Below are 21,214 nucleotides of genomic sequence, written 5' to 3' on the forward strand. Positions count from 1 at the left end.
GCGATCATGGCCAGCAGAGGAGATCTTGCAGGGAGAGTGAGAACAAAGATGTCGGAAATCAAGGGAATACTGCTGTTTTAGGAAGAGATGATCCAAAAGAAGCTCACAGGGAGACTGAGAAGGAGAAACCAGACAAGGAGAAGGACACAGCTGTTGCAGAAAGTCAAGAAAAGAGTTTCAAACAGGGAAAGCGTTTCCAGTGAGTTAGTGCTCAGAGAAGTCCCGACAGTAAAGTCTTAAAAGTCTTTCTTTGATTTAGCAATGAAATGACTGTGGACAGGGTGGTTTAAAATGACATATATATTATAGGTATACATACGGAGAAAGAACTGCACAAATTATCACCAAAATGCAAATGAAATGAGGGTTGCCTCTGGGTGGTTAGATACTTGATAATTACTTTCTTCTTTATAATTACTGGTGTTGCTTAAATTTTCTAAATAAATACATACTGTCTTTGTTATAGGAAAACCATGTTCTTTGTGTTGAAAAAAGAAAGCATATTTAGTTTTTTTTAATTTTTAAAAAAATTTTTAATTTTTTAAATTTCTTTTCAGCGTACCAGAATTCATTATTTATGCACCACACCCAGTGCTCCATGCAGTACATGCCCTCCATAATACCCACCACCAGGCTCACCCACCTTCCCACCCCCCGCCCCTTCAAAACCCTCAGATTGTTTTTCAGAGTCCATAGTCTCTCATGGTTCATCTCCCCCTCCAATTTCCCTCAACTCCCTTCTCCTCTCCATCTCCCCATGTCCTCCGTGTTATGCTCCACAAATAAGTGAAACCATATGAAAATTGACTCTCTCTGCTTGACTGGTTTCACTCGTATATTTAGTTTTTAATACTACAATTCCACTTGGGAGATTATCTTGAGAAAATAATTGAAAAATTCATGAAAATATAGATTCAAAGGTATCTATCCCAGCACTATCTAGAATAGTGAAATACTGGCAATAACCTAAATGATCAGTAGTGAATCTGTTAAATAAATTTAGGGTTAACTGTGTAATGGCATACTACAGAAGTCACTAAAAATGAAGACAAAGATATATTCATTACTAGTTCAGTGATCTTGGAAATAATACATATCCTCTAGGAATCAATTTCCTCATCTGTAAAATGGGAATAAAAAGAACACTTACTTTATAGTGCTTTATCTAGCTTATTAGCTATATCCTACTGTGATCGGAAATAAAAAACCTGATGCTCATGAGCTTCCTTCAACATCACGTACCCCTATTTCAAAACCAACTTTGCTCTATGCTTTTAAAAAATACTTCAAAATCAACATTCAACTTGGCCATAAATCAAATTAAGAAGATATGCATCTAAGACCACAAAGGCAATGAATATCAAAGTGGAAAACAGGAAATTCCTATAACTTCTATTCTGTTTTTTAAAGACTCCTGTAAATTTCACGAGCTAATGCTTATTTATTCACCCACGCATGTAGGAAACAGTGCCTGGAAGGCAGAACAGGGCTGATCCAGATGCTTATGGGCCCGGGGGCCAGTACGAAATCACCTAGATTATGGTGACAGAGGGAACTGGATCCCTACTTAACCCAACAACACAATTTATACAAACATACTGGTTAGCTTCATCAGTTTTACCATCACTGTCCGTTTATTTTGTTGCTTTAAGCAGCTGAAACCAACCTGCCATGGTCTCTCCCAATCGAGTGGAATAGGAAAGGCTCCAAGCCATGTTCCTATAAAGCTAGAAATTGTAGTGATCTGAAGACTGTTCTCCCAAATGGATGTAACTCTGTAAAACACAAATACGTAAATCACTGGTGGTATCTCTCTTAGCTGCTAGAGAATCAAAAAGTAGTGCCAATAACACTACACATACAGGTTCTGTTCATTTAACAACCAGCTCGAATTGACATCTACTTAACCCTGAACTATTAACGACCAATTAGGAAGATGATTTCAATGTTTTTCAGTTGGAAAGGTAGTATGTACACATGGTGAGAGTCAAACAATCGGAAAGAGCATTTGCAATGAAAGCTAAGTCTTCCTCCCACCCTTATCAACTCTGGTTCCTCTTCCCAGTAGCAGCTGTGATTACCAACAGAGTACATATCCTTCCAGACATAATAATAATTTATGCATGCACAAATATGTTTGGAATGATATATGCATAGATGTATACATCCTTTATCAAAACTCAAATGCATCATGTTATAAACCCAGTTTTGCTATTTTGTTTTGCCTTGTTAACAGCTATACTAGTACTCCATTACATGGAGCGACCATCACTTATTCAACTAGTCCTTCCTATGGCACATTTCATTTAAACAGATCAATTCTATTTGGTGGGGGAGGGGTAGAGAAAGAACAAAAGATTTCAAAAGATCCAGCAATTTCGCCTACCCTTCTTATTTATTAAGTGTGTATCTTAGAATATAAAGGTGAAAAGACACAATTCTGCCATTCTCTGCCCCTCAAAGTGTGACCACTCAGCCATGTGGAGCATGAGTCTGGTTACAGAAAAGTAAAACCCCACCACAACGTAGTACGTCGGGTTCCAAATATTCAGTTGTTTAAAATGCAAGGTTGACTTATTATCAAGTTTATGAGAAGCAGTTTCTTCCAGCAAGTGTGGGAATTACTGAAGACATCTGTTTTGTTAGAGGATTTCTTTCATTAGAAACAGGCCAGACACATAAAATATACATTGAATTAAAGTAGCCCCAAATGACACATCAGTTCATAAGCCAATCCCTCCATCAACTGTCTCTCTCATTACTGCCCCTCCCCCACGCTACAAAAGATAAGAACTTCAGCTCTTGAAATCGATTTTCTGGAAGAAGATTGGAGCCAACTGCCATAGGTCCAAATTCATATGACTTTCTAGGCAATTGTTATTGTTCTTTTTTATTTTATATAACACCTAAAAATGCAAGTCAATTTCTTTAGCCAGCATTCAACAAGAGAGCCGTTTCAATCTCGGAGGGGGAAAAAAAAACTGATGAGTTTAACGTAAAGAGGTAACTGTACTATTTGGACAATTCAAAGGATTTCCTAGGTTATTTTTGACCATCTGTGGCTGTCAAATGTTGGCTAGTTTTCACTTAACACACAACTCCTGTATGTCGCAATACATAATGTGTCTAGAGACATAAAGTCTGGGAGAGGTTGAGAGCCAGGTTTACTTTCTGCTGGGAGGGGTTTACTTCTTCCATTTTGTGGAAGAGAAAGTTGCGCCAGAACTGGAAGAACCAGTGGCATGTGGGCTTGATGAACTGGAGAAAGTCTTGCACTGCAGGTAGAAAGAAGGAAAGTAAGATTGGTTGAGGCTGAGTGAAGACGACGAAACAAGGCTGGAAAAGTAGGTCAGAGTTAGGATTTTTAAAAATAACATCTTCGCTGAATACAGTGAAAATCTGCCCCTGATAACCTTTCCCCAGTTCACATGTTTAAAGTGCACAACCCAATGTTTTTCAGTGCATTTACAGCTGTGCAACCATCATCCCAAAACGACACCCTTTTACCTGTTACCAATCACTCCCCATTTTCCCTTCCCTCCAGCCCTAGGCTACCATTAATCTACTATCTGTCTCCATGGATTTGCCTATTCTGAACATTTCATATACATGGAATCATACATCGTCTTTTGTGACTGGCTTCTTTCACTTAGCATAATGTTTTCAAGATCCATCCACTTTGCAGCATACTTCTTTTTTATTTCCAAATAATAATTTATTATATGGATACAATCACATTTATTTTTCCCATGTATCACTTCCTGGGACATTAGAGTTGTTTTGACTTTTTGGCCACTATGCATAATGCTACTATAAATAGTCACACACAAGTTTTGTGTGGACATATGTTCTGATTTTTCTTGGGGATACAGTAAGAAAAGGAATTGCTGGGTCGTATGACAACTATGTCAAACCTTTTAAAGGAACTGCTAGGCTGTTTTCCAAAGCAGCTGAGCCATCTTATATTGCCACTCACAATGTGTAAGGATTCCAATTTCGCCCCATCCTTGCTAATTCTTGTTATTACTGATCCCAGCCACCTTAGTGTGTGAAGCAGTATCTTATTGGGGTAGATTTAGGGTTAGGATTTTGGAAAAACCTGAAAAGTCACACTAAAGAAGCCACTGAAGGTTTTAAATCAAGGGAGATATGATAAGAGCTATGCTTCAACAAGGGTCCGGTACACGGTTTATCTAACATCTAAGCTCCAAGTTCCTTGGGCTAAGGGGCAAGATCCATGCCAGCACATTTTTCATTTTTATAGCACACTGAGGCCATCGTTTACAAAATGTGCAAATACATAAGAAGCTGTCCTCTATTTTGTTTGATGCATCCAAACAGGTTTATGATCTTACACATAATAAATATTTTAAAAAATGGACCTAAGACCTAGTTTTAAAAATAGAAAAACTCTGTAACATATCTTTGTAAAATTAAAATTTAATATTCATCAAAATCATAATACATATCAACACCTTCAAGGTCCCAGATCACAATCAGAGGGTGACACCTACTACCAATCCCTCCCTACAACCCTCTCTACTCCTTCCTGATTTCTGCTCCCAAGGCAGACACTGTAAACTCTTCACTGTTTCTTCTATGTACCTCAAAATGTAAAGATCATACATTAGGTATAGACTTTTCAAGATGTAGTTACTCCCTGCTTTCTACCCTGGAAGGAGAGGACATAGTACCCTTTCCCCACAAGCCTGTCATCAACACATACTCATCTCTCCCTGAATCACCATTCCCTCCTGCATGGTAACATTTTCTCTCGGCTGAATCAACAGCAAAGTATCTACATCATTACGGTCATGAAAACGTTCATGACAGCTGAACCACACAGTAAACCAGTCACATTTCTTTTTTTATAGTAATTTTTTCATGTTCTTTGGATGTTAAGAACTGCCTCATTTTATCCTCCATTTATGTACCTGTCACTAAACCATCCTCAAATATTCCAAAGAAACTAAACATCACCTCTAAATACTTGTTTGTGCTCTGTTTTCCTTCTGTCTTTCTTTTTGGAGGCACCTTACCTGCTCCCAGCTGGACAGGCCGCTCTCTAGGCCTTAGGCATAGCTGCTGTCCTGTAAGTTCCCTACACCGTTATCCTGTGAATTCCCTTTGCCTCTCTCAATGCTTTTTGGTGTCCTCCTTCCTAAACTCCCAAGACTTCCTTATACTCTCATTCTTCTTTCCTTTTTTTAAAGTACCTCCTTCAGTAGATTCCGGAAAAAGGGTAAAATAGATTTTAAAAACTGTTTAAAGTCTAAAAAGGACTTGACCGTAACTGTTGGAAATCATTTTGCCTCAGAATTTTGAAGGGATTGGTCCATTATTTTCTGTTTCCCACATGAAAAGTTCAGACATTTTGGCTCCCACTCCTCTCTAGGTAAGATGTTCCTCCCTCCACTGTCCTCTCTGGTAGCCTTTGGAATTTTCTCTTAACTCTTGGTTATCTAAAATTTCACAACCCTTTGTCTTGGAGTGGGTGTCTTTTCTCAGCCAGGACGCTGGAAACCCATGGGCCTTCTTAATCAATAATGTCAAGTCTTTTGGTTCTTGGCATTTTTTTTTTTAAAGATTTGCTTTTTCTACCCAGATCCCCGAAGATTGTCTTTTTCTTACTCTTTTGCTGGGAATACTACCATTTGGAATTAACCCTTTTTTATTTTTTTACCTTTTAATCCATTTTCCATATTTTTGCCTTTTCTGTTTGATTAAAGGAACTTTTTAACTTTTTGTCTCTATTTCTGTTGAACTTTTTTCTCTCCTATTTTTTAATTTCCAAGAGCCTTCTTATTCCCTGAATATTCCTTTTGACTGTCTCCTGTTCATGTCTTACGGATATAAAACAACAGACATTTTTTAGAATTATCTTCTGGTTTTTATATCACCTTTGTTTCTACCGAGTTTCTTTTTTGTTTTCATTTCTGCATTTCACGTTAGAGGTGTGCCTAAAACGCCTAGTGATCGTTCATTTCTCATTCTACTTAAAAATTAAAATATTTTACATGAAATGTTCAGAACAGGCAAATCTAGAGAGACAGCAAGTATTTCAGTGGCTGCCTGGGAAGGGGGTGAGGGGGTGTGCCAGGGTGGGTAGGAGGGGGACTGCTAATGGGACTGCTAAGACGTTCTAAAATTAGGTTGTGGTGATGGTTACAAAGCTGTGTCTATACTTAAAAGCCACTGAATTGTATACTTGAAATGGTGGGTTTTATGGTATGAAGTTGTATCTCAATAAAGGTATGTTAAAAAAAACAACAACAACAAAAAAGCAGCACACTAAACAGATGACTAGATGTTCACTGTGCATGAGCAGCACGAGTCTCCTGGTGGGATTCACTGTACCAGGGAGTGAATAGGAACCCTGCCTTTCAGAGAACCCTCGAATGTCAGTAACTGTAGGTTTTTCTTTTGTGCCGTTTTTTCCCTGAAAGTACTTCTATACCCTGCCAAGCCTGGCTGTCAGTATTCTGGGCCAAAGGAGTGAAAAGGACTAGGCATGTGAGGATTCATCATTCAATACGTAGAATTTCATTTAATCCCCATTCCCTGAAGAGACTGTACCAAACAGCTGTAGGATCTGGGGCCAGCCAGAGTAGGTGGGGGTAGAGTTGTATTTACTCCATCTTCCCTTCCTCTGCTGTCTAACTTCTATTGCTTATATTACTTTTATAGTGCTCCTATTTTGTTCACTGGAACCCTAATTTGCAACTACTTTTTTTAATGTAGTGAGTCCCCTTAATGTGCAAACTGCACGATTCCTTCATTTGGGGAAGCTGTCTTCCATCAAATTTTGAATTACTTCCTGTTTTGTTATTTTAGGAACAGTAGCTAGTCTTAAATTCATCTCCTTTGTTCTCTGCATTTATCATTTCTTATCTAACTGCTTTATTCTTCCCTCTTTCATTCTGATTGGCTCAAACCTTTCTTCCAAGCTAGAATTGATTTCTTAATTTGTCTGTTTCTGATTTATGACCTGTGGTGGTGTGGTTTGGATTCTCATTTTATTTAATTAATTCTGCAATCTCCTTCTCCACCTCATTTTTTTTCATCATCTTATCTTTGAGCTTTTATTGAATTTATGCTCTTAATGACACTTTTCTATGATAAACTGTGTAGAGTTTGTTTTTTTCCCCTGGGTACTATTTTCTTCCAGACTGGATTCTTTGGTCTTCCACGTGCCTTTTTCTTCTTATTATTCTACAATGTGTTTTTAGGGTTGCCATGCCATTTCTTTTCATCTTGCTCACACTTTGCATGGGCACACTGCCCACACTACATATTTGCTCAGATACAATGAGTGAATTATCTTTAAAACTGTCTTCCCAACTTAAATAGCACCAATTTTTCCTGTCTTGAAGCTGCATTTGAGGATTGGATGTTATTTGCTGCTCAGTTTTCTGCAACCTGAGGCAGAAGAAAAGAATGGAGGCAGGGAGGCAACATAAGGGAAATGCTATCTGTGCAATTTAATCAGTAATATTCTGTTGAAATTTAATAAATTGCTAGACAGATTAAACTTCCAAAAATTTCTAACCAGAGCTTATGCATCCCATTAGAAATCAGATGAAGTGGTAGCAGTCTGGCCCCTTGGCAGAGCCTAGCAGGCAGCAGCCCTCATAAATTGTTAAAAAGGAAACAGCCCTGACTGCGAATTAGGGAAAGAGCACTCTATTGGTAGGTTAAGTTCATATTCTTCAAATCAAAACTTTAGCTGGGCAGTCTCTGTCAACTTCTTTTGATCTAGGAATTCCATACCAGGAATCTAGTCTATTGAAACTATTGTACAAGTATATAAAATTATATGGTACAGAGATGTCAGAATAACATTATTTAAAATCCTGAAAACTTGAAAATAATCTTCAGTAGGAAATTAAATAAGCCATGGTACAGGGGATGCTTGCCCAACATTCATCTCACCCCTGATGATCAGACTAATTAAATCATGGTGATTCCATGCTCTCTCCCAGTGATTAGCTTAGGGAGGCTCAAAGGCCAAGAGTCGCTGCCATCTCACTAACAGCCTGAGGCTAAGAACAAGGAGCCTCTGTGAGAAGCACAGTTACACTTTGACTGTGTCTAGAACCATACAATCTCTACCTGTCAGATAATCAGTTTCCCGATTGCTAAAACCAATGTAAATGGCAGTATTCTTACTTAAGGATGAAGATATACTAAGGACATTACTCAAGAAGAGGTAGATTATACACACATACAACTTATAATGTTCTTAATAAGTTAAAAAAGAACTTATAAAGCAGTGATAGTATAAACTGCAAATATGTGATACCCATGGACAAGCTTAGACTAAAATCTGTCCCAATGGCTGCTTCTCTGATAGGATTATAGGATCTTTAGCCTTCTATATTTTTCTATTATTTGCGTTTTTACACTATATATTCTTTTGTAATAAGCAAGATAAAAAATAAATTCTTTTCTATTAACTAATTTATAGCAGCACTGACACTGGTTTATTCCCCTTCTGTAAGTTTCCATGACAAAGTCATCTAAATTCTATGTTCTGGGGTTAATTTTTTCATAGTTAAGGAATGTATACATAGTCAAGAGGGCTGAGACTAGAATAAATGGCTCACCACCCTGTGGACAAACTTGAAAACTGAAACAATATTACAGATCAATCTTCATAACAATGAGCTCCAAGTAACTGTCCATATTATTTGCCCCCACTGAAATTCATCCTATCAAACATTAATTGAAATAGTCCATACTGAATGCTTACTATGTTCTAGACATTGTATCAGGTGCCTGGGGTAGGGAGCTAACAGCGAGCACTGTGGCTTAGATAGGCTGTCATCAAAATAATGCTTCTTCAAATGGAGCTGATCTTTTTAACTATTCAGCCCTTCATCTGAAAAGGAGACCCCACATAACTCCTCCTGGTGGCTGGAGATATTTTACAGAACTTGACTCCCCTACTGAATGAATATTAAAACCAGTGCCTCTTTGCCACTAAATTTTCATACCCTTATCATGGCTAAATTACCCTTTCTAATAATGTATAAATTTTTGGTCATTTTAAATGTCCTCGGTAGTTTTTTCAATATAAAATAGATTCCCATGAAAGATGACCAAAAATGTCTGCTGTCTTTATCTAAACAAACAGGTCTTACTATCTTGACCTTGGCAAGATAACCACAAATTCAGGAACCTACTCAGAAATTCAAGTTTTTCAGTTCACCAAAATGGTCAGATCCTAAGTTAAAACATGCCAAAAACAGCATAAAAGAACTGATAAATCAAAAAGCAAATTCCAATGAAAAATACAGGTTTAAGGTAGTCAGAATATTACTTTCTTTTGTAAGAAAGTCTACAAAAGGAAAAACCACAATATTTTAACAGCAAGGTAACAAACTTAATTATGCTAGTACACATTAAGTATGCTCAGTAATAAATACCAAATAGAAGTTGGCAGAAGCTAAGAGATCAAATTATTTTTCTACCTTCAGGTTTCTTTAAAATAGCATTCCTTTGTATTTTTTAAATCTAAAATAACTTCATTATTTACTTTAAGGAAAAGTCTTGTTAAAATAGTGTCATTTATGTCATTTAGTTAAGTATTAAATCTCAACAGCAACAGAACTCTTGGGACAGAATTCCTACACAGTTCTCAGGATCAAAGCTTTTCTATTTCTCAGTCTTCATCGGGTTATCATCTATTCAATATTAATCATGCAAATAAATAAATAAACAATTTGGATATAGTACTTATTTTGCTAGAAAAGTATAAAACACTTATACTGATTCCATACCGAGCAAGATGTAAGCCCAATTCAAAACTGGCCTGTTCGTTCTGAACATTTTGGTCGTGTTTCAGTAATACCAAAACAAAACAAAAAAACGCTTCTGTGTTTTATAGGCTAAGACAAAGGATAAAGGATAAAAATATTTAAAGCCCTAAAATCTTTAATCAAAGTATTTTATGAACTTTTAATGAATTAGAACTAGAGCATAAGGACTTCAAATCAGAACTTTAATTTCTGTTGTAAATAATTATTGAGTAGAAACAAAATGTATTATTCATGTTAGTATAACCTCCAATTCTCTGAAACCAAAGTTGTGACTCAATATAAATAATGCTAACTGTGTACTGGGACAATTCTGAAATAATATACAAGTTGCATGAGTATTTCATATTATCACTTCAGAACCACCAGATCTTTGCATTTGAAAAATATTTTTGCCTAACGGTGAACATTTAAGAAGACCAACACTAACATTAAACAAGTTAACCTATCAAATCAACTGTTCCCTTAACTCATTCAAAATTTATTTGACATGCTTTTTATGTGAAATTCTTAAAGTGTGATAAAAATGCTAGGGAAGAAACTGAACTATCGCCCGGGATGGTGGAGACATGAAGACTTAAGTTGCTTTCTCATGACAAAGCTCAAATTAATTTTACATTAAACCTAACTGAAAAAACTTCCTCTTTCTCCATGGTTGTTCGTGCCCTGTACTCCTTGGTGGGCTACCTAAACCAGGAAGAGGTACTAGGACAAACAGCAGCCAGGATTGGAAGAATGAAATATAAAAATGCTCCCTGACATTTGTTAATCCATTTGACAAACATTTCTTAAGCATTTGCTATTTGATTTCATTTATCTCACTCAGTTCTGATAACAACCCTGCGAAGTGTTTGTTAGTATTCTTCTAACAGTATTACACATGAGGATCTCTGAAGTTAAATGAATAGCTTCTCTAAGATCACTTGCACCACTACAAAGAGAGGGCAGGAGTTCATTTTCTGACCCTCAGTGTGGTCTTAGAGAAGCTTCTGTCTTATCAGATGATCTGCATTCAAGTCCCAGCTCTACTGCTTACTGGCTATTCCAGGGCTTGGGCAAATCACTAAACCTGTCAGCTTTCTAGTATCTTCACCTAGAACACTGTGAAAACAGAAGTATCTTACCAGACTGCTGTGAAATTTAAATGCTATAAGACACATGAACATGCTTGGGACGCCTGGGTGGCTCAGTTGGTTAAGCAGCTGCCTTCGGCTCAGGTCATGATCCCGGTGTCCTGGGATGGAGTCCCACATCGGGCTCCTTGCTCAGCAGGGAGTCTGCTTTTCCCTCTGCCTCTGCCTGCCACTCTGTCTGCCTGTGCTCACTCTCTCTGACAAATACATAAATAAAATCTAAAAAAAAAAAAAAAAGATACACGAACATGCTTTAAAAGTTGTTACTTTTGCATATTACTATTTCATGCCCCTCCCTGTGTGATGTTAACTGTTTCGTATTACAAATTGATTGTTTTTAGCTATAGACCTCCAGCAACTGAGCTATTATCTTGTTGCATGTTAGAAATTTTCAAAGGCTATTTTTGCAGTCTACTGAAGTTTAGGTGGCATAAAAGAAATCTAAAAACTTCTTGATACAGGCCTAACTTTCCACACCCCCCAAATAAGCTTAATACTGGCAAAACCTAACCTATTATAATTTTCATTTCGACTAGGTAGTGTATTACCATGGTTTAAATTTCAAAAAACACCAAAGGGTAGTTAGTTGGTGCAAAGTCTTTTGAGCTGGTCCCCTAGTTTCTCAGACCCCCTCCCCGGAGATAACCAGTATTTTTATCAGTTTCTCATGTATTCTTCCAAAGATACACAGGTATATCGATTCTCTCCTGCCCACTTTTTACGTAAATGGTAGCATCCTACATACTTTTCTTCACCATGCTTTTTTCCACTTAACAGCATATCAGTAAATAAAGAAATCGCTGGGTTGTTGTTGTTTTTTAGCTACATTAAATTTAACATAATCCACCCCTTATTAAAGGATATTTAAGCTGTCTTCAAAGCTACAATGAGTAATCTTACACATTCAATATTTTGTAGGTATGAAAATATACCTAGTGCATAAGATCCTAGAAGTGGCACTGCTAGGTCAAAGATGGGTACTTTTTATTTTTACAGATATTACCAAACTGCCCTTCATAGAGCTTGAACAAATTTGTATTCCCATTGGCACTACCTCCCCAAACCTTTAACACTATGTATTACAAAACTCACAGATCTTTGTCAGTTTGCTTGCTAGCCAGAAAATGGTATTCCCCTTCCTATAATTTTTAGTTTTACTTTGTTATAGATCCTTCTGAGAAGGGATAAAGTGCCAATAGGTACGAAAACAAGGTGACAACAAATTAACTCTGCAAATCTCAAAGTATCCAAAAGTTGAATTTTATAATAAATTTTTTAAAAAGCTCTTTTTAACCCAGCAGAAAATAACAGGCATGCTGCAAGGTATACTTCAGGCTAAATGTAGAAATAGGGTTAAAGCAGAATTAGAAAATATATACATATTAAATTTGTGGTTAAGTTACTAAGAGAAGGGTAGTTTCTCTGTTTCTCTCGAGTTTTGAAGTTTGATTTTTTTTTCAATTTTAAAATATTAGGCATTTATATATATAGCCAGTTCTGCTATAATGCTTATTTTGAACATGCAAATTTGTTCCAGTTTGACTGATATATTAGGGAACAATATAAGCAATTTCACCTGAAAAACACTAAGTGAACACATAAAAACTTCACCCAATGGCACTTAGCAGTGTATGAACACATAAAATGTGCACATCCCCCAAACATCTATCACATAATCAAAACAGTGGTGTACTGACATAAGGGTAGACATATAGGTCAATGGAAAAACAATGAAAGATCATGTAATTATGATCAACTGATTTTTGACAAGGATGCCAAAATCCCTGAAAGGGGGAGAATATCCTTTTCAACAAAAGGTGCTGGGATAACTGGTGAGCTGCATGCAAAAGAATGAAAGTAGACCCTTACCTCACACTGTATATGAAAACTAATACAACATGGATGAAAGACCCAAAGGTAAATCCTAAAACTATAAAACTCTTGGAAGAAAACATAGGAGTAAATCTTTATGACCTTGGATCTGGCAATGGATTTTTAGATAGGACCCTTAAAGATGCATAAGCAACAAAAGACAAAAACTGATAAATAAGATTTCATCAAAATTAAAATCATTTGTGCTTCAAAGGACCCAATGAAGAAAGTGAAAAGATAACCCACAGAAAGAATGTGCAAATCATGTAAACGCTAAAGGATCTGTATTTAGAATATATAAAGAACTCTTACAACTTAATAGTAAAAAAAGACAAATAACCCGATTCAAAAATAACCAAAGGATCTGAAGAGATATTTCTCTAAGGAAGATATGTAATTGCTAATAGGCACATGAAAAGATGCTTGACATCATTAGCTGGTAGGGAAATGGAAATAAAAAACACAAGGAGATAACAATTTAGGTCCATCAGGATGGCGATAATCATAAAGGCAGATAATAACAACTGTTGGCAAGGACGCAGGAGAACTGGAGCCTTCATACCCTGCTGTGGAATGTAAAATGGTGCATCCACCTTGGAAAACTGGCAGATCCTCAAACGATTAAACAAGTTATCATAAGACCCAGAAATTCCACTCCTAAGCACATACTCAAAAAACTCTAAACATTATGTCCATACAAAAACCTGTATACAAATGCTTATAGCTGCTTAGTCATAATAGCAAAACGTAGAAACAACGCGGATGCCCACCAGTTGATGAATGGATAAGCAAAATGTGGTATACAGCCGCACAATGGAATCTTACCTGGTCATAAAAGGGAATGAACTATTGCATAGATGAAGCTTGAAAATATTATGGGTAAGTGAAAGAAGCTAATCACAAAATACCACATTTTATATGATAACATTTTTATGAACATCCATAACAGGCAAATCTACAGAAACAGTAAAGAGATTAGTGGTTGCTTAGAGCTGGGGGAGAGGGGATAAGGAAGTGATACCTAAAGGGTATGAAGTTTTCTTCTTGAGGTGATGAAAATATTCTAAACTCTACTGTGATGACGGCTGCAAAACTCTTGTGAATATATTAAAACCATTGAGTTGTACACTTTAAATAGGCAAAGTGTATGGTCTTTGAATTTTATCTCAATACTACTTTAAAAAAACCCATCTCCCTGGGGTGCTGGAGGGGATGTGGGCAGGGCAGGGTTGGGGGGATAAATGGGGGATGGGCATTAAGGAGAACACTTGTGATGAGCACTGGGTGCTGTATGTAAGTGATGAATTACTAAATTTTACTCCTGAAACTAATATTATATTACATGTTAACTAACTGGAATTTAAATAAAAAATTGAAACATAAAACAACAAAAACAAAAACAAAACAAAACAAACCCCAGCTCCCAGCTCCCTTAGTTTCCCTCATGTGTATGAGTCACACCTCCCACATCCAGTCCTTAACTTCCCATCAGATTTCTAACAACCCTCCTTTACGACTTCATAATAACTTAAGAGTGGCAACTCTTCCCACGCTACTCCCAAAAAGCAAATTTCAGGTTTGTTTGTTTTTTTTTCCCAAGGAAAAGGACCATATTCATTATAATGTTTATCTATTTCTTAACTATTTAACATGTATAAAACTATACTACCATTTTTATTAATAAAGTTCCTATCTTTTTTAGGAGTTATTGTCAGAGTTTTTTGAGTTTTATGCCTCAATCCCGCCTTTCCCATAAGTTCTGTGTTTTTTAGTGTCCAATTTTGCATAGTGCAGGGATTTCTAGGAATGCACACGCCATACTATGGCAGAACTAACTGCACAATCAGAATCAGATGATAATGTCCCCCCAAATATACCATTATCAGAAATACAGTTCAAAGCTGGATAAATCACCAATCCAAATCTATAATGTTTCTACTGGTTTTCACTGCTTAACAATTTCAAACTAAAATGCTACAAGAAATGAATGCCTTTAGGAATACTAAGGTAACAATGTGGGAAAGAGTTTTCAATGACTGCACTTTTGTTTTCTAGAGACCTTATCAATATCAGAAGACAGTTCTGCAGGGAAACAATATTCATTTCAAAAGGAAAATGTCAGTAATTTATGGATGGACCCTAGCTAATAGCCAGCATGCATCCTCTGTACTATACTGGTTGTTCCCTTCCAAATTACAAAACTATCACTTTCCCTTCCCTTTCTATAGCTTCCTTCATTATCTTATCACGGATGTCTTTCCCTTTTCCCTTCATCTCACCAAATCTCACACTCCGGATCCGAATCCTTTACAGATCATTCCCCTTCCAGCTTTCCTACCCCTCTGAGTTCTAATAGCACTTACTATCTGATTTACACAATTTTAATCTCATATTGTTTGTTCGTTTTATTCTTGTCTCTTGACCATACAACTTCTTGTGTGGATTCTAATACTTCAGAATCCACACAAAGCCTGCACAGCATGGAACACAGAGTAAGAACTCAAGAAATTTTTGCTACTGGGTGATAAATGGGACAAAATCATGAGCACCAAATAAGCTTTCAGCTTTCTTACTTACAATTTAACCATTTCTGATACGAACCATTTCAATGCCTTTGTAGAAGCTAAAATTTTAACTTAGCTGTGCTGAATTTATACTTATACGTGGCTGCTAAGGAAATAAAATCCTATAAAACTTGCACTCTGAAGTCTTACCCCAAAAAAGGCTAAATAAGAAATTACAGTTGTTACACTAATAAGCATTTTTAGATTTTGGACCCCAATTCTACATTATAAGAGGTATGGAAGCAATTTTATCTGTAGCAATTTTAGTACAGTGACAAATCATCCCTGAGGAGTGGTTCTCAAAGACTTCTTTTAGTAGCGGAAACCTTTTTTCAAACAAAAGGCAAAGTGGGATCCTCCCATACAGAAGAAAAGCAGAGCTGATCTTGCTAAAGTGGAAGGAGGAGCCTCTAGTTCTACCTGCTTGAGTCCCCCTCAAATGTAATACAACCCCTTCCCTATCCCCACTTCCCAACTGTGGTGGGCCCTTGAGGCATCCCTGAGAACCAGAGTCCTGAAAAACACTCATAGAATAATCTGAAAGCATCCAGGAATGGAAAAATACTACATTAACTTGTTTAAATTTCAAACACCACTAAAATATAAAATTAAAACTTACCCATTTCTACTGAAAACTCTTAGCCATGCTTTGATGTTTGGCCCTAACAAACACAAACAAGGTACAGTAGTAAAGGTTGACAAAGTAACTGCAAATAAAAATGTTTCCAACACCAACCTAGAAAAAAAAAAGCTTTATTAATTTTTTAAAAAGCATTAAAGGTGTATGTACACTACATAATCTTGGTTATTTAAATAGATTCAACATGAAAACATTTTCTTATACTTTACTTTGAAAGGTAACACGAGTCCTACCAAAATGATAATTACAAAAAATTTTAATACTGAAAAACAAGCTATGAAAAACAATCTAGCAAATACCTGGCTTCATTTTTTTTTTTTTTTTTTATTTGTTTGCCAGAGAGAGCGAGCGAGAGAGCATGCACACAACCAGGGGGAGCGGCCTGCAGAGGGAGAAGCAGGCTCCCGGATGAGCAAGAAGCCTGATGCAGGACTCGATCCCAGGACCCTGGAATCATGACCCGAGTCGAAGGCAGACCCTCAACCAACTGAGCCACCCAAGTGTCCCAAATATCTGGCTTTAATGATAGAGTTCAGAAGTGTTAAATGCCCTCTAAGCTATATGAGACTCTCCACTGCAAGAAACCCCATTTTCAGATAATTAACTTTCTTCCTGAAGAAGTTCCTCTGGAACTTTCTCTGTAACCACTGGTTCAACTCTAGCTTACCCTGGAGCCACTTGGAAAGTGAGATAAACTAAAGCTTGGGGAAGCTGAACCCATAGCATTTCTGAGGTCTGAGACTTGCTTCTGGTAAGATGCGGATGCTGCTGGTTTTAGTACTACTGCTCAAGACATTCATTCTACTTGGCAATGGATTAAATAGAAACTACCATTTCCCATTAAAAGGTCTTGTCCTCCCCTCTCTAGAAAAGACCTACCTGTTAATTTAGTGTGTGTATATGTACAACTGTGTGTAAATATATATGACTACATACATAGATGTATCTGTGTGTCACAACTTAACTCACTGTGATCACTAATCACTTTTAAACAAGGTTTCCCAACCTATGATGAACATTAAATAAGAAATATTCATGAATCTAGTTTTTTAAAAAAACTGGTCAGCTTTGAAACAGTGTTGAGTTAAATTCTGCCCTTAGACTATCAACATTAGGGGTGCCTGGGTGGCTCAGTCAGTTAAGCCTCTGCCTTCAGCTCAGGTCATGATCCCTGAGTCCTAGGATGGAGCCTCATATCCCCACCACATCCCCACATCCGGCTCCCTGCTCAGCAGGGGGCCTGCTTCACCGGCCCCCCACCCCTGCCCTCTGTCAAATAAATAAATAAAATCTTAAAAAAAAAAAAAAACATCAACATTAGGTTATTAAATAACTAAATACAGGAATCTACGGAATTTTCTTAAGAAAAACTTCAAGCACTTCAGAATCATATTTACTAACAACTGATATGCTAATTTTAACTAATTTATACATATCATTATAGTAAGCTCCCTCAGAGGTTCCAAGGTCCACACATTTATTGGAATAGTTTCTCATCTACCTCCCTGCCCCTACATGCAATGGGGTAATAGAAGGCTAGGTAAGAGGAGCATTTAATGAATTAAGTTATTCTTATTATGAAGTAATGTTAAAAGAGTATCATTACTAAGAAAGGGCAATGATGACAGTATCCTTCTGTGATCTGGTAGTTAAACACACCATGGTTTTTCATTCCTCACCAACAGAATTAGTGCTTTCTTCAGTAAACAAGTGTTTCAAATATAATTGCCTTAAGGTACAAATTTCAGACTTACTCTATGAGTGGTGCTCCATATAGAACAAAAATGACATGAAAGAAGAAACATGACATAAGAAAGTAGATACAGCATTTCAAAAACCTCGCTACCTAAAAAAGAAATGAGAATGATTTGAAGGCTCAAGACAATGCCTAGAGGACAGCAAATGCTTCCATTTTATCTTCAAATACAACTTATTCCCAGGTGTGCAACAGTTGAATGTTCTTTACTTTGGGAAGCCTGAAGTCAGATTCCATCTCCTGTGCACAGTGCACGGACCTCCAGACAGCCCCACAAAACAGCCTACAAGTCACAAATCACTACTCATATTCCACCCACCCAACCAGCACTAGAATCAAAAAGCATTTCTGTTCCTATGGTATACACTGAGCTACACCACGAATCAGTATTTATAAAATATTTACCAACAACAGAACGCTATGATACAAAAAAAAAACCAGACAATCCTTATTATGTGATGCATGAAATCTTTGCAGAAAATAAGGACTACAGTTTTTTTTCAAATCATATTCATGTGACTATATGATGCATATGAAAAAAGACCTGCATGTCTACAAATCAGTGTGGGACCTACTTGATTTGGAGTGCAAGAAGATCTAATTATAATAGACACAGCGAGTTTTTTAATCATAGAGCAGTAAATGTGTTTTAAATTATCTAAGAGAGCTCCACATAATATTGGGTAATGTTAAGGGAAGATTTTATTAATTTAAAGTAATAGTCAAGTGTTATAAGATCGTGAACATTTCAGAAAATAGATTCTGATATCTGAAAACTTTAACACTGTTTAGTCGAGGAAGGCCATGTTCAAAACAAAGCTACCACAAGACTTATTTTGTAATTTCTGAAAAATCCATTTTCTCTCAGAAATGGAAAAAATAAATGAAAATTAAAATGTCTTATAAAGTTTAAGATATGACTGCTACGTCATGAATTTATCTTCAGCGGTGACTTAAAACATGACCATCTAGGTTCACAATGCTGTAATATCCACTGAAGACATCCTAATTCCACAACTGATGCATGGCAAAGGATCTATCAAACATTGTGGGCAGCCTTCCAGCAATAACAGGCTACTGATTTGAAAAAAAATAAAAAATCAGGTTCTCTTTACTCACTGTAAATAACCCCATAAGTACTTGACTAATACTTTCTTTATTCTTTCATTAAAAGGAACACTACCCCTATCTAAAAATCAGTTATCAAGAAATAAGCCTTACCTTGTATGATAATGAACTTCTTTTAGAGGATGCATTTGGTTTCACTACTAAATATAATACTAGATTGACGGCAGTTACAAAAACAGAACAGATGCACAACCATGTCAAGTGTGTTTCCAAAATTGAGAAGTTCTCCAAGAAGAATGATGGAATGAAGATGCTTAGGATAATTGAAAATATGCATAAAAGATGGGTATACAGTAGTCTCTTGATATCAGTATCTTTCATGGTGTTTTCTTGAGAGGCTATCTAATGAAAAACAAATTAAGAAAACAGCATATCCAATAATGATTTTTTCCATTGTCTAAATGCTCCAACGCCTAAAAGTAAGCATGAACAAGTCAATTTTCTATGCGCAATGTATTAGTTTCAGAATATGGTAAGATGCATATGTATAAATGTACATGTAGACTAATATGGCTCAAAAATGTCTCAGAGCCTAAAAAGGACAAATTTACTAATTCCTTAAATATTTGTAACTGGTTTCTGTAAAAGGATCATGTACTAGGACCAATTAAGGGATCTGTTCTCTTTTTTCTTTCTCTTTTTTTGCCAAAATCACAGAGGTGAAAACAACATGCAAAGATTAATGATTTGCTCTTGCTGGAAGTATAATCTATGCATTCTAGGAACCCCATGAATATACTTTAGCCAAACTGTTGGCATTTTTTTTAATCATTGTGGACCCTTGTCTAACATCACAGTAATTCACATCTTCCGGCAAATGACAAGTGACACCAAGTGCACACTTGAATACTCAAAACGGTGACCAGTGTAATCAAGAAAGTTCAGAGAACATTATGCTAAACTCAGGGATCCCAATGCTCCAGAAATACCAAAATGACAATGTCTGTTACACGTGCTAAGTTCCAATCAAAAGTAGATCATAAATAGGAGAAAAAAGTCTACTTTTTCTCATTGTCTCTGTAAAATACTCATGATATGTATATGTTTATTCATAAATTACCTAACACAATACATAACATATTGTTACTAACCTACTTAGTAATGTTAATACTAATGTTAGGTACAATACTTAATATTAAGTAGAACCTTATTCATTTAAAGTAATAATCCACTGTGGTGAATAGTCCAGAAAAACAACAGGGCAAGTCCAGGCCTTATCCTAACTGCTCTGATATAATTCTGTAATTTCCCAAGGCAAATATTCTACTGATAAGGAAACAGCCAAAGACACGTTAGGAGACAGGTCCAAGGTCCCAAGCTCCCAAGCTCCCAAGCACTAAAGCCACATCAAAGCCTCGCCTCTTTGATATAAAGATACACACTAGGGGTTGAGAAGAGAATGAACAATAGAAGGGAAAAAGGAAAAGTTTCTCACAGGTCCTATCCTCTGCCGAATGAGAGGAATACACCATCTCAACAGAGACCTCTTCGGATTTATTTTTCTGGGCCCCTCTCAGAATCCCAAATGACATGAGTAGATCTGGATCTAATACAGTGCGCAGTACCCAAACTCAGATGCTTACTGAATGAATGAATAAGAACGGAGGAAAGAGGGTGGGCCCTGCAAGCACACGAGGACACCCGTCGGGCGCTCCCCTGGCTGCCACCGCCCTGGCCTCCGGGGTCTGAGCTAGCCCGGGTTCCCAGGTCCTGAGGCTCGCACAGGAGGAGCCTCCGCGGAAATCGCCAGGACCTGTCTCTGCAGCCCCACCCCAATTCGGCCGCTCAGGACCCTGCGCAAACCTCACCCAGGGCAAGTGTGAGCAATGGGGGACGCGCTGAGAAGCATAATCAAAGAGCACCCGCGCGGAGACCAGGAGAAACGGAGGGCCACACACAGAAAAACGGATCTGCAAGAGGGCCGGGTCCATCAGGGCAGCCCCTGGGTCACGCAGAAAGGGTGGCGCTCGGACGGACAGCGGGCGCGGGCGGGCTGGGGACACAGATACTGTCGGCCACATGGGCAGTTGGTGGGGACTGTCCGCACACCCCGGAAGGCTCGCGTGCGGGGACGGTTCGGCTGGGCTTACCTAACTCTCCCGCCAGCGGAAGAGAAGCGGAGGTTACTACCTCCAACCATCAGGTACGACTCTCCGCCCTAGCCCTCGCGCAGGCGCAGGCCTGTGGGACGGAGACCCAAGATCGCACAGCCAATTGCAGAAGCGGAGGGGCGGGCGGTAGGAGCAGCCCCGCCTTCCAGCTCGCGTTTAATTCCTCCCGCCGCTTTTCAGGAGTGGGATGGG

The 21,214-nt window shown here is 37.6% G+C and overlaps 1 protein-coding gene across 4 annotated transcripts in view; it reads right to left on the reverse strand.

Annotated features, from left to right (window-relative positions):
* Positions 1 to 1,570: 1,570 nt before the first annotated feature.
* The window catches only part of PIGF (phosphatidylinositol glycan anchor biosynthesis class F), a 95,532-nt gene continuing 75,888 nt past the window's right edge, over positions 1,571 to 21,214 (reverse strand). The window contains exons 1-5 of one of the 4 annotated variants that reach the window (XM_032840327.1): positions 21,002 to 21,208; positions 19,005 to 19,253; positions 17,782 to 17,873; positions 16,007 to 16,123; positions 1,571 to 1,775 (exon numbers count right to left, since the gene is read on the reverse strand). In XM_032840327.1, the coding sequence (XP_032696218.1) occupies positions 1,586 to 1,775; positions 16,007 to 16,123; positions 17,782 to 17,873; positions 19,005 to 19,232 (627 nt within the window). In that variant the 5' untranslated portion in view covers positions 19,233 to 19,253; positions 21,002 to 21,208 and the 3' untranslated portion in view covers positions 1,571 to 1,585. Of the gene's footprint in view, positions 1,776 to 16,006; positions 16,124 to 17,781; positions 17,874 to 19,004; positions 19,254 to 20,719; positions 20,936 to 21,001; positions 21,209 to 21,214 lie in introns of those variants that run through there. The other 3 variants (XM_032840326.1, XM_032840328.1, XM_032840325.1) reach the window with 3 other exon arrangements.

Source organism: Lontra canadensis, unplaced genomic scaffold (assembly GCF_010015895.1).
Source record: "Lontra canadensis isolate GAN:19392208 unplaced genomic scaffold, GSC_riverotter_1.0 scaffold112, whole genome shotgun sequence".
NCBI lineage: Eukaryota > Metazoa > Chordata > Mammalia > Carnivora > Mustelidae > Lontra > Lontra canadensis.